This window comes from Plectropomus leopardus, chromosome 24 (genome assembly GCF_008729295.1).
Source record: "Plectropomus leopardus isolate mb chromosome 24, YSFRI_Pleo_2.0, whole genome shotgun sequence".
In the NCBI taxonomy this organism is placed as follows: Eukaryota; Metazoa; Chordata; class Actinopteri; order Perciformes; family Serranidae; genus Plectropomus; species Plectropomus leopardus.
Window position 1 is genome coordinate 7109743 of NC_056486.1, and position 13749 is coordinate 7123491.

The window sequence follows — 13749 nt, forward strand, 5'->3', positions numbered from 1 at the left end:
TGATTATGACGCTGGTCATAGAAATGAATGTGATTAAAACTGACTTGTGTTTTGCAGAGTATTTAAAAGCATTCAAGACATGACAGAGAACAGGGCAGGAATGTTGCATTTTGCTCCAACAGCAACACCGATGAACTTCAGCACATTGTAACAATTCAACAGTCAGAGTTAACATCAAAATATGATTTTTAGGAAAGAAAAACAGTTCTGGTTGCATGTTTCACAACCACTGACACTAGGGCTGGGCAGTCTGGCCTAAAAATAAAATCCCTGATTTTTTCACACCAAATTCAATATACAATTTTAATTGGTTTATTTTTCCTGTTAAAAACGAGCTACAAATAACTAAGAAATTACTCAAGACAAGTTTTGCTCTGATTCTAGCAATGCAGATTAACAAAGGCAAACTGAAAAATGTGGAGGGCGTCGTGTCAGTTTTGCATATTTCCCAGTTTTGCTGTTGAAACAGTAGAGTATTGAAAACGACTGTCCATCCCTTTCTCGTGAACGCGATATCTCTAGAATACCTTGAGGGAATTTCTTTAGATTTGGCACAAACATCCACCTGGACTCAAGAATGAACTAATATTTGATGGTCAAAGGTCACCGTGACTTCACAAAACACTCTTTTAGCCAAAACTCAAGAATCCACACGCTTATTATGACAAGATTTAACACAAATGTTGTGGAAAATATTTGTCACAGCAGTCAGTGGACTTGTCTTCGCCCCTCCACACACCTATAGACACATTTCTGGAAATATGTGAGGGAAAAACATGTGACCCATGTGGAAAAATGATATTGATGAGAATCCCTTCTCTGTTCAATGCACCTTTTCCATAGGCAGGGTATTGATAAAGCTGGGTTTGTTTGGTCATTTTCCTCCACTGTTAATCCAGTATTGCCCTCTTTCTTCCCCTCTCCTCCTCAGTGTCCCTTTAAATCCTTTTGAAGTCTGTCTATTCAAACTTGACTGTGAAGCCACACTACAGATATCCTCTCTGCCCTGTATTGTTGTCACACTCAATAACACGCTACAATCCGTGAATGTGAGCGTGACCCAGTGCATTGTATTCCCAACATTTTCTCACCCACGGATTCTATGGAGCTGAAATCTTACACCTGCAACCAGAGACCTTTTGGCTTTCTTATCCTGGTTACAATAGCAGAAGATGTCTCAGATTGAGTTTAGCTTTTGTGTTCAGTCCTCTTTCCATGAATGTTTGGGTGGGACACTTTTAGGCGACAATAACTTTTCTGTCCTTTGTAAATTCGAAGAAGTGTCCATTTGCCACATTGATAAATGTTTACCCTGCAAAAAATGATAACTCATGTTTTATCAAAAAGTCAACTATGACTGTCAAATCTGAGAAGTCAGTACTTGTTCGCTCTGTTTCCTCTCAAACTAAATGGCAGAGATTCTGCCATTTAGTTTAAGATGTGTTTGACATGTTGTGTTTGAACAGTCACACTCGGCTATACACCTTCCCAGCTGTTTCAACAAGCTCAGAACTGTGACGCATCTTTGGTTCCCACGGTTTTAAACCCAAATTCCTTCCCCGTGTTTTTTTGCTTTTAAATAGTATTTAATCTTTGTTTTTTGGATACTGCACTTCATGATAATTGTCATTATAGATTGATCTTTGGTTTTTTTATGTTTTTTTTTACTTTTTATTGTTGCAAAAAACAACACAGTAGTGACTTAACAGGTATAGCAATGATGGGAATGGAGGAATATATGCAAGGACATAATAAGAAAACAAGGTGACCTTCAGAAGTTGACAATATGATATATATATATATGTGTGTGCATATATAAATGATAAGAACTTGCAGTTTGTGTTGATAATTTTTTGATTTATTATTTATTATAGTAATTTAGCCAAGAAAAATAATCTAAATCATCATATGTTTGTAGCATTACTGTCCTGTGAGAACTATGTATGTATCTCTAAAAAGTTTTTGTGGTGTCAAACTGTTTTCAGCTTTGTGATGACGCAAGAGGGCTTTTAAAGAGTTTATGTAGCTTCTCAGCACATGAAATAACACTTAATCCTTCAGTTTTTCACAGAGGTTCAGGACAGTATTGACCTCTAAGATGTACTGAACTAGAAGAAAAAGTACAAACACCTCAAATGTGTGCACAAGCACAGTACTTTCATAAATATATTTGATTATATTTCACCACTAGACAACTATATATAATGTTTTTGTTGTTATTTCTGCAGGAATTGTGCGTGAGATGGCCCACAAATCCGACAGCAAGCTGAAGTCCATCTCCACCACCAGACTCACCCCTCAGCACCACCTCTGGTACGCTCCACTCCACCTCCAGATGCAGCAAGAAAACAGCAAACATGTTTGATTTTATTTGTTTACGTGCAGAAAGATGTGGTCTGAGCATCGTTGTGCACATTTGTATGTGGTCAGGGAGGTGTGAGTTAAGACTGCACATGTCTGGCACATCTTTAGTTGATTACAATCAGCTCTTTTTAGACATCATTTTGTAAAACTGCACCGCTAAATGAGCTGGTAAACCACATCTTAATTTGGAACATGTGTGGGGCTACAAATCCTGAGTCATGTGGTGTCGTTTGTTATCACCTCTTGGAGTTTTTCTACACCTTCTTTGGTGTTTTACTCTCGGAAACAGGAGATAGAAGCGTTCTGTAGCTCTCACTGGAAAGGAATGTGGTTATCTTATTAAAAATATTATTTCAGTATTTCAGAGAAGGAACGTTTTTCATGAACAAGTGCAAAATGGGCAAAAGGCACACTGTGAATAACCAAACATTTCAGTGATCCAGACAGAGTGTAAATACCTTTGTAGAAGTAAATAAATAGCACATTTCCTTTAGTTTGGATTAGGAAATAAAAAGTGGTGCATTTTCTGTGACATATGTCTTTACCATGACAAGTAGATATCCACATACCAGTGCTAACAGTTACCTCAAATCTCCCAATTTGTCCTCAGGCAACAGACTCAATCATCAACAAATGCAAACAAATCAAAGTAGCCCCCACATGTGTTGCGATTCCAGCTAACCGCACTTGCAGTGTTTGCACAATCCAAGCTCTGTCAGCCATTATTACGTCAATTATCCCCTTTGCCTCACAGTTACTGTGAAATTCACCCCGTGATGCTCAAGTGCTTCCATCTGAGGTAGCACCTGTCAGCCAGGAGCCGCCACAAAACAACTCTGTCATCTTTATAAAACTCCGTCTGAGCTTTTGATATCACAGCAGACAATTTACGTGTGACTGGATAATTATTATGTGTGATTAACATTATTTATGTCTTCTGATCTGATAGGCCTTTGGTGTGTGACGACATCCAGGCAGACGTGGAGGATGGACAGCTGCAATTTTTCTACATTCTGGCTTTTGTGCTGCAAGGTGACAAATTTTTCCATCTGTATCACTCTACAGCTGCATGATAAAACGTGCATATACATACACATATATAAAACATACATATATGTGAGCATACTTATATATTTACATATCTGCCAATGCATACACATGCACAAAATAACTGAATTCCAAGAAATGATAATAATTATTATAAATAAGTAAGTGAAATAGGATAGTAAAATAATGTAAGTCTATCAGTTATGAGGAAAAGCTGAGGAAGAAAGGAAGAAAAGGAAGGTGGGCACTGAGGAAAAGGAGGAAAGTTAAGAAAATAAAAGAGCGATTGAAGCAAAGAATGGAGTGAAGATAGGGAAGGATGGAAAGAAAGGAAAGGATGGGTAGGAAGGGAGGGAGGGAAAGGAAGAAAATGAATGAAAGGAGGGAGAAAAGAGAAAGGGAGGGGGAGGAAGTCGGAGGAGTACAGGGGAAAGGAAGAAAGGAAAGGAATACAGGAAAGGTGGGATGAAAGGAAAGAAAGATGTTGAAGGCAGGGAGGAAAAAGGAGGGGGAATTAAGAAAGGATGATAAGGAGGGATTCAAGAAAAGAAAAAAGGGAAGGAAAGGGGAGGAAGGGAAAGGAGAGGAAGTAAAGGAGTAATGGAAGGAAAGGAAGAAAGGGAAGGAGAGAAGATTCTGGCTGTTGTACAGCAAAGTGACATCTGTTTCTGCAAAAACAATCTTCATTATGTGTCCTATTGTAGATTTTGGGATCATAATCTTTTAATATTTCCCGCCAAATATCTGCCCGATATCATTCGTGTGTTCTGCTTTCCTGTGCGGGCTGCCATCTCACCGAGTCTGACCATGTTTTTGACATGTTCACGCGTTACAAGACAGATCAGGTTTCAAGACTCAACACGTTGTGTGTAATGACTCGTGAAGATGTAAAGATAAATGCTCAGTGTCAGTGGTGCTTATTTTCCACACTGCTATGTTCCTGTCAGCTCTTCTGGATTTATAGTGCTGCTCTAAATACGACTAAAGATATTTCTCATTTCTATTGATAGTTTATTTATCTTTCACTGTGGTGAAAACCCAATATGCAGGATCATAAGTTTTCCTTTTTACCGCCTGAAAGAAAGTCGAGAGTAAATCACAATAAAACAAAATAAAATCACAATAAAACTCCCCATAATATTACAGTGACACTCAAAAGTGGGAGAAAAAATAAAAATGGATATCCGATTATCTACTCATAAAAAGAAAGAAATCAGAGGGAGGGAGTAAGGAAGGGGGATGAAAAATGGGAAGAAGGTAAAGGAAGAGTGAAAAGACAGCAAGAAAGGGAAGGAGAAATGGAAAGGAAGAAAGGAAAGAAGGGAGTGATAGAAAGGAAAAAGGGAAGGAAGTAAAAGAGGGATGGAGGGAAAGGAAGAAAGGAGGGAGATATAAGAGGGAGGAATAAAGGAAAAGAAGTATGGAAGGAAAGGGAAGAAAGTCAAGGAGCAATGAAAAGAAGGGAAGAAAGAAAGAAAGAAAGAATGATGGAAGTAAAATAGGGATGGACATAAAGGAGGAAGAGGAGGGAGGGATGAGGGAAAAGAAAGGGGGATGTAAGGGGAAAAAAGCAGGTAGTAAAAGAAAGGAAAGGAAAGGAAAGGAATGAAAAAAAACTAGAGAAGCAGTGACAGCAAAGGAAGGATCAAAGGAAAGGTTGAAGAGAGGAGGAAAAGTAAAGAAAAGGAAGGAGGGGAGGAAGTAAAAGAGGGATGGAAGCAGGGAAAGATTCAAAGGAGGAAGGGAAAGAAAAAAGGATGTAAATTAGGGATGGAATGGAAGGACAAAGGGAAATAATAAAGGAAAGGAACAAAGGGAGGGGGAGAAGAAATGAAACGAGGGAGGGAAGAAAGAAAAGGAAGTATCTTGTAGTAAAGATGTAGTAAAGCAGATACTACATCAAGAGGATGAAATACATATGACAGGATGGTATTTGGGCCAGCCGCTGACGTGTGCCGCCCATTAAAGATACGTTCACCTTTGGCCTAAAATGAGGCAGGAATTTGTTGTTTTGACTGCGGTGAGTGACAGGCGACTGTATTGATATGTGTGCGGCCCGTACATGTGCACCGGTGCTGCAGGATGCCTCGCTGTCTGTGCTTCAGCAGACACACATAAAGAAGCCAAGGTAGCTGCAGGCTACACACAGCTGTGCACTCCTGTGGAATTTCAAGTGCTGTAATTTTGGCGTGCCTAGATCTGCCTCAACCTCCGCTTTCTCTGCTGAAGGTGGAGAGATCTGACATGGAGTTTTGTGTAGTACCAAAACTCAAATTTGTAGCAGAGTGGTGATTTGTAAATCTTTTTTTAGTCTGTGATTTATGACTGCACTAAATCACAGGCTAGAATCAACACTGAAATGTCTTCTTTTCTTTTTTGTCAAAACTATATGGCGCAAGAATGCAAATTTCACTTATGAGGCTCGAAACAGTGGGACAAGTTAGGCCTTAAAGGGGCAGTTCACCCCCAAAATACATATTTTACCTCTTACCTGTAGAGCTTTTTATCAGTAAACAGCAGAGATGCCGGCCTTCTCTCCAATATAATGGAGCTAGATGGCACTCAGCTGCTCAAAGTGCCAAAACAAATACATTTGAATAACTCAACAGCAATGTCTCCTTCCAGAAATCCTGACCTGGTTACTCAAGATAATGCACGGAACTTGTTGTGAGCAGTTTCATGTAGGAACTATTTCCTTTCTTCCAAACTACACCTGCCAACTGAATCACTGCGCAGCGGGCATCTGCATCAGGGTTCCCACAGTCATGGAAACTCTGTAATAGTCATGAAAAGATTTGGAAAAGTCATGGAATTTTGTTGATTGTGATCAAATTGTTACCATAATCTTTCATGGATAACCTTTCACGAAATGTAACATCACAGCAAGTTAATTTCATAATCTTCTAATATTTGTCAATATGTGATGTTTCATTTACAATCATGTATGTTTCTCTATTTTCTCCCCACATTCGGTCTCTTCCTTCATGCCTGAATCGAGTTTGAATCTGATATTTTTGAAAAATGCCAGCCATTGGGGCAAGAAATGAAATTCGTTATTATGGGTCCTCGATGAGTCATGGAAAAGTTATGAAATTTTGTCCATGAAAACATGTAGAAACCCTGTGTTTTTGAATTTGGAGTGTCCCTTTAAATACCTAAAACAACAGTCACTAGTGAAAATTTGGTTTTCTTTGACCATTTAAGTGATTAAAAATGGCTCATATTTTTTATTTCAGAGGACATCTGGATGCCGTTGACAGTCCTGGCAACGAGGGAAACCCTGTACCTGCTCAGAGAGGATCACCAGTGGAGGAAAACCTCAAACAGCCTGACAGTGAATGAAAACAAAGAACCAAACAGCGGGAGCGTTACCATTTTAGAAACACTGCCAATCAGCTGCGTGAGCTCAGTGCACCTGTGGCCTTCAGATGAGTGCAGGATGGATTTTAAGCTTTATGATGAGGTGAGTCTGCACATGTGGTTTCGATAACTTGACAGTCTCTGCTGTATTTGACGCCTGTTTTTAATGATTGTTATAACTTTGATATCAGTTTTTATGTATGCAAACAGGCTGCAGCAGCCTGTTGCAGTTTGTTGTTTGTGTTGTCGGATTGAATTTTCTTGCGATTAGATGCTTTGGTTTCCATAGTGTGTCTCACCGTGTTTTCCTCTTGCAGACGGTGAAACAGGAGAAGACGTGGTGTGTGCGCTCTGAGAGCACGGAGCTCCTCCAGGGTCTGCTGGCCTGGGTCAGAGCACAGTGGGAGGCCATGTTCGGAGTAAAACTGCACACAAGCCTGCAAGACAAAGCAGCGTGATTGGGGAGGGCATGAAAAAAAAGTTTCAGACTTTGTGCTTCTGTGTGTTTTGTGAGCATGAATGTGTGTGTTCGTGCCGGGAAATGTTTAGTGAGCGTGAGCAAGGTTGTCTTTATTTTCTGTCTGCAGAGTCCGCACTCAGTCTGGTTCCATTACGCTCGTTGCTTTCATCGTCTTTTAAGCCAAGAACTTTGAATTGATTGCACTCATTCATGTGGCACACAAGACTGTGAAAGCAGTGGTTGCATAATTCTTTATCCTCCAGATACCATCCGGCTTTTTCTACAGCTGAAATGGAGTGTGCCTTGTTTCTTTTACAGCTGTTATCCTGGTGAAATGCACCTTAATGCATCTTCTTCAATCACTGTAGCATCAAGCTGAGGCAGAGCAGATTTGGAGTTTTGGAACTGAAAGGGCATTTTGTTGGGGTTTCGCAAGGAGCTGAGTTTAAAATATGTTCATCCTCTGTCATTAAGCTGGACGCCATTGTGTTGTGATATCATGCGCTCAGCACGAGGCTTGGGGTGCCTTTTAAAGGCCAAGGCTCAAGATGGTGTCATCAAGGGTCGCTTCACACCCCAGTGAGGGTCTTATGATGTGTCTCTGCACTGTTATGTGAGCGGAAAAAGATACCAGAAGTGCAAATGTGCAGAAATTTTGTGAACTTCTCAAAGACGAACAATAGCAGATCTTGTCTTTATAACTGGGGAACAGATGTGTTTTTTTTTATTGTTACATTAATTTGCAACCTGGGTGTGTTTTTGTTTAGTTTCCAGTCATCTGTTTTTCTCCGTCGTCATTCGATAAGTGCAGTGGATTTATATTACTGAGTGTCTCAACTAAATTCATACGTTAAAGGGACGTTTCACCCCCAAAACCAAAAATACATACTTTAGCTGTGGTGATGTGTGTGATGTCTTGCTTCTCTCCACTATAATGGAACTATATGGCACTCCGCTTGTGGTGCTCAAAGCCCCAAAAAATACATTTGAAAAACTCAACAGCAATGTTTCTTTCAAGAAATTATGACCCAGTTACTCAAGATAATCCACAGACCTTGTTTTGAGCAGTTTCATGTAGGAACTATTTCCTTTCTGCCGAACTACACCTACCAACGGTATCACCGTGCAGAAGGAAACTTGTAACTCACGTGGCACCACTGAGCTTGCTAAAATTACAGCACACATCACAGCAGTGATACGCTTCATGGGTGTAGTTCACAAGAGAAAAAATAGTTTCTTCATGAAACTGCTCACAACAAGATTTTTGGAAAGAAACGTTGTTGTTGCGTTTTTTTAAATATATTTTTGGTGCTTTTAACCACGAGCCAAGTGCCATCAAGTTCCATTATATCAGAGCGAAAGCAGACATCTTTACAGCCAATATCTCCAACACTCGGCAACTCACACCAAAACAATCAAGACTGATAAAAAAGCAGTAAAGGTAAGAGAGAAAAAATGTATTTTTGATTTTGGGGTGAGCTATCCCTTTAATTTAGCACCTATATTAGTTCAAAATATAATACAGAGCCTCTGCAGCTGTGCATTATGTGTGTAGCTGCTGCAATGTGAACCTGCACATATTGTCATGCGTAGGTGCGGTAAAGATCAAAATGAACTCAGCACTGTTAATTTAGTGTAACCAATATAACTTAATTTATACCTTTGTTTTTTTCGTGGTGGGTTAATGCAAAAAAAGTCTTTTATTTTTTTATAAATAAGAAAAAATCTCATTTGATGTGTTTAAATAATTTAATTAAATATAAAATTAATGTGTTCGTTTGAAGCTTTTTGTACAATTTCTTTTTTATTTTAACAGACTGAAAATTGTCGTAACTAAAGTTATAACAAGACGAAACATGAAAAAAATTGTCTTAATGTGTGAAGTGTGCGTAAAATGACTGACAAAAAAAAATCTAAATTTCAACAGGGCAAGATGAGTTCAAGATCAACCAGCAGAAACTTCTGTATGACATAATTTTGACTTGTTTGAAACTTGTTTCCATCATTGGTGGGAAAAAAACAGCCCATAGAGCAGCTGTCTTCACCAGCCTCTTCTGCTTTATTGGGTAAGCCTAATCACTACAGTATTTCTGGCTCCAGTTAAAAGCAGCAACAGAGAGGGAACGCTCCTGAAGCTGCAGAACAAGTCAGGAATGTTTGATTACTGTATAAAACTTGTGGTGATTTGGTTCCACAGCATTCTCTGTGCTGCTCAGCACCAAACGCCTCCCTAAACGAAGCTCTGTTACAGTCCAGACTCAGCTGTGTAAAGGTATGTTAACCAATTTCACAGTGTAAATATTTCTTCAGCCACCAGTGCTGTACATGTGCTGTGCACATGCTTGTCGGAGACCTGGATCACCTTCAATTGCACCCACGTGGCTGACAAATCCCCGATCCCCACACCAGTGAGCGGGAGCAGGTTTACACACAAATGACTGGTGACTGCTCAGCCGCTTCCTCGTGCAGCCTGGTTTTAATGTTCCTCACATAAATCTGAGTCAGACAGTAAACAACAGAACAGTTTGTGTTTTCACTTTCCATTTCTTGTCCCTGCAAGAGAAGGTCAAAGGTCATGCGCAGAACAGCACTCTCTGAGCTGATGTGGATAAACTGCCTTGCTGACAGAGCCACGAAAATCTCCAGAAAAAACAGGTTAGTGTTTCTGTTGACACTCTGCAGCATTCTGTCTGTGAGCGATTTCCAAGAGAGCCGGACGAATTACAGGATGTGTGCGGAAAAAATCGACAAAGCTTTCATATTAAGAAGTCATGCGATACAGCTGCAGCTCCGCTTGTTTGGATTTTAGGATTTCAGGATTTCATTTAGCACATAAGCCAACAATACATACATTAAATGCTTGAATTGAATTCAAAAAGTACTGAACAATGGGCCCCGAGGCACAGACTGCAAAAGGCCCCACCACCTCTCTTACATAGAAAAATATGCTTTGTTGTGGTTTTGCCTCTTTTTTGTTGTTGTTGTTGTGCATCTTGTTGCAGTAGTTATACGTCTTTTGTGGTCTTTTGCTTTTTGTAGTTAATGTATGTCTCCTTGTGGTAATTATGTGTCTTTTGGGGGTAAAAGAGACAGATCTCTTTGAGGTCATTTTGTGTCTCTGGTTATTCTGTGACACTTTGGAGTATTTTTTTTAATCTTCTGGACATTTAGGGTTTTTTTCTGGTCATTTTGTTTCTCTTTGCAGTTGTTTTGTGTCTGTGGTTGTTTTTTTTGTCTTAAGGTTTTGGGTCTATGTGGTTATGTGTTTTTGTAGACGATTTGTATCTTTGTGTCCTTGTGGTTTTTTTGCTCTGTGGTCATTTTGTGTGTCTGCAGTTTAGCGCTTTTTTATAGTTATTTTGTGTCTTTTTGCAGTTTCTTTGCATCTCTTTGTGGTCTTTTTATGTTTCTGTAAGGTACATTTGTGTCTTGTTTGTCATTTTTATTTCTCTTTGTAGTCATTCTGTGTCACCTTGTGGTTGTTATGTTGCTCATTGTGTTTGTTTTGTGTCTCATTGTAGTTTTGGTAATTCTGTTTTCCTCTGTAATTCTTTACCCCCTTTTTAAACTCATTTTGTGTCCCTTTGTTGTCGTTTTGAATCTTTTTTCTCTTTATGGTTGTTTTTTTGTATCGTCTCTCTTCTAGGTCATTTTGTGTCTGTCTTGGTCATTTTTGACCTTGTTTTGGTCTCCTTGTGTTTTGTGTCTCTTTCTCTTCATTTTGTATCCCTCTATGATTCTTTAGCCCTTTTTGTAGTTATTGCATCTTTTGTGACATTTCATTCTTGTGTCTTTGGGGTCTTTTTTCGTACTGGTTGATGTGTGTTAATTTCAGTGACATTTTGCAGGTGAAGACCAGAGGCTCCCTGACACTGTAAGCCCCTGGGCCTGTGCCGCGTGTGTGCATTGACTCTTCCATCAATGCTTTAAACGAGCACGACGTTCATCAGCCTTTTATGGACAAGGTGAGTTCTTTTGATTGGATAAGTTAGTTGCTTTATATTTTTAATACAGTAATGGCATCTCATAATATATTGATATATGATATTTAAAGTGCTCTTTTCCTCCTAAAAAAAGTTTACATGAAAGTTAAGAGGCCATATACATAAAACTGAGTTAATCGTGAAGCATATTATTATACATCATTAATTCTATTTTATGGATCTGATATGACATCTGGGACCATTTTCCTCACTCTCGCCTGCCCATTATTACGCCATGCTTTTCAGATTTTTATTATCCTCCTCCATGTGTTGATTGTTCATTTTTTATCGTATTTTCTGTGAATGTTTCCGAGCCTCATCCATCCTGCCAGGATGCCTTTTGCTTTTGGCCTAAAATATGGTAAAAATTAATGCGCCCAGAAACTCAGCTTTAAAAAATCCATGAGTCATAGCGATTGCACACCATGAATTTATGTCACCAAGTTATGTTTGGGGAGGAAATAAGCAATCGAGCCTGATTCTAAAACATGACCACAACATTTGTATATTTACTATGAAAAGGGAAGCGAGGAAAGGTCAAGAGTTCGACCCTCATTCATACTATTAATATGTACACTGCAGGGGTGAAGGAAGGAATTTTGAGATCCAAGAGCAACTCACTCCACCCCTATTTCCATTTTCACTTAAATCGCATAATCCAAGTATTTTTTCAGTGACGGGGCCCTAATTTTAGCACCTTTTATTCCTCAACCACACTAACCTGAGCCTATTGGCTGGATTCCTTTAAAAAAAACATGGGAAGAAGGAGCAATGAGCAATTTAACAAGAAATGGCCCAAAAAATAGCAAGAAATTAGTAAAAACAAATTGAAAAATGACCTTAAGAAAGGGTTAAAATTCTGTCACATAATGTCAAATGTATAATTATAATAATGATATTTATTATATTATATTGTAATTTATTATATCTTGTTATTTCTTATAAAGTTACTCATTGCCCCCTTACTCATTGTCTTAATTAAATCCAACTAATTTTCTCAGGTTTCAGAGGTATAAATGGCTGTGAAAGGCGTCTGTAGCACTCCATGTGTCAAAGGGTTAATATGGCCACAAGGTGCTTATATGCAAAAAAAGTAAATTATCACAAGAATCCGTGAATGAAAATAAAAACCCAAGACTCCAAGCAAGATGCCAAAGAATTCATAATTTTGTCTGTAAATAAATGAGGATTAAAAAGGTGCAGGTGAATGAGTTCATGCCTCACTTGGATCAGACTTGAGAGGCAGGGAGGATAGTTATGAGAGGAAGCTGGGATGCAGCCATGACGACTTGGCCGGGCGCAGACATCTGGCCTGACTCGACTTCCCACAGCGTCCTCCAAACATTTCGAGTCCTCTGGTAAATCAGGGAGCACTACAGCTGCGCTGTGCATGACAGCAAGAAATCTGTTGTTTTGCTGAATGCTCGAGTCAACCAGATTCTTGGATGGTGGGCCTTCTCGTCTAAAAGCTGCAGTCACGCAGTGCTCTGTCAGGCTGCCGGGCTGCCAAACTGTGGTCCACAGGGGGATAACTCGGGGTCCTCAGCAGAAAAGGGAATGATTCGATTATAGTGTTGTTGTACTCAGTGTACTTTTTGGCATAAAAAAAAACAAAAATGTAAACAGATAGGTTTCTAATGGCATAAATCTTCTCAGGTGGAGTTCCTCTGGTCATGGGAGTGTTTAAAGGGGCAGTCTGCTTTTTTTTTACATCTCAAAAATGAGATCTTTTTGGAGGATGTAGTTTGTGAACATTTGTCAATCCAATTAGCACAAACTACAGCATCAAAATGGTGATTCAACACCTCATCAAACAGCAATTGAACATTATTGGTGAAACGGTGACAGGCATTGGACATTTCGGCACCCTAAGCGACCGCTCCTACCATCCACCCCACATTTTGATATTATTAGAGATATATTTGCTATATTTATTACAAATAACAACAAGAGATAATGAGAAATCAACACAAATAAACAACGCAGCTGACACACAATAATAGATGAAAATCATTGATAGGGTATGGTGTGTGAAAGGTTTTGGATTTTGTTCTGAGCCCTAGGCAGCGTTTGCCTTGTCATTTTCCAGTTACTCCGACAATAAAAATATGTGCAGAAGGGATGCGTCTCTGGCGGGGTGGAGTCAGGTTTTTAACCTGCTACACTTACTCCGCCTCTGTTGTGTGTGGTTGCTGCCAGCCTCACTATGTGCATACTGAGTTTTTTCAAGTGGCAATGCATTTTTTTAATGCAGGATTTGGAAACACAGGCTATACTAGCTGGTATTGAATTAGACATCTGATTCTTTTTAACAGGAGGCATTGATTTATTTTAATGTAAAATCTTTAAATACTTATAATGTGGCTGTGCTGCTCTCAAAAAGTAAAATATGTTTGAAAATGCACATTAACATGAATCTGACATATTTTGCCTTCTGCGATGTATCTGATATGCGTATATGAACCTATTTTATACAATATATGTAGTAGGGGTCCTTGCTTTGTCTCTCTGTCAACTGGCCTGAAAAACGTTGAA

At 39.2% G+C, this 13749-nt stretch overlaps 1 protein-coding gene across 2 annotated transcripts in view; it reads left to right on the forward strand.

The window, feature by feature from the left end:
• LOC121962772 (serine/threonine kinase 11 interacting protein) overlaps positions 1-8937 on the forward strand; it is a 33324-nt gene extending 24387 nt beyond the window's left edge. For both annotated transcript variants that reach the window (XM_042513064.1, XM_042513065.1), the window contains exons 23-26: positions 2229-2313; positions 3314-3396; positions 6648-6874; positions 7089-8937. In XM_042513064.1, coding sequence (XP_042368998.1) covers positions 2229-2313; positions 3314-3396; positions 6648-6874; positions 7089-7229 — 536 coding nt within the window. In that variant the 3' untranslated portion in view covers positions 7230-8937. The remainder of the gene's footprint in view (positions 1-2228; positions 2314-3313; positions 3397-6647; positions 6875-7088) is intronic.
• Positions 8938-13749: the final 4812 nt, after the last annotated feature.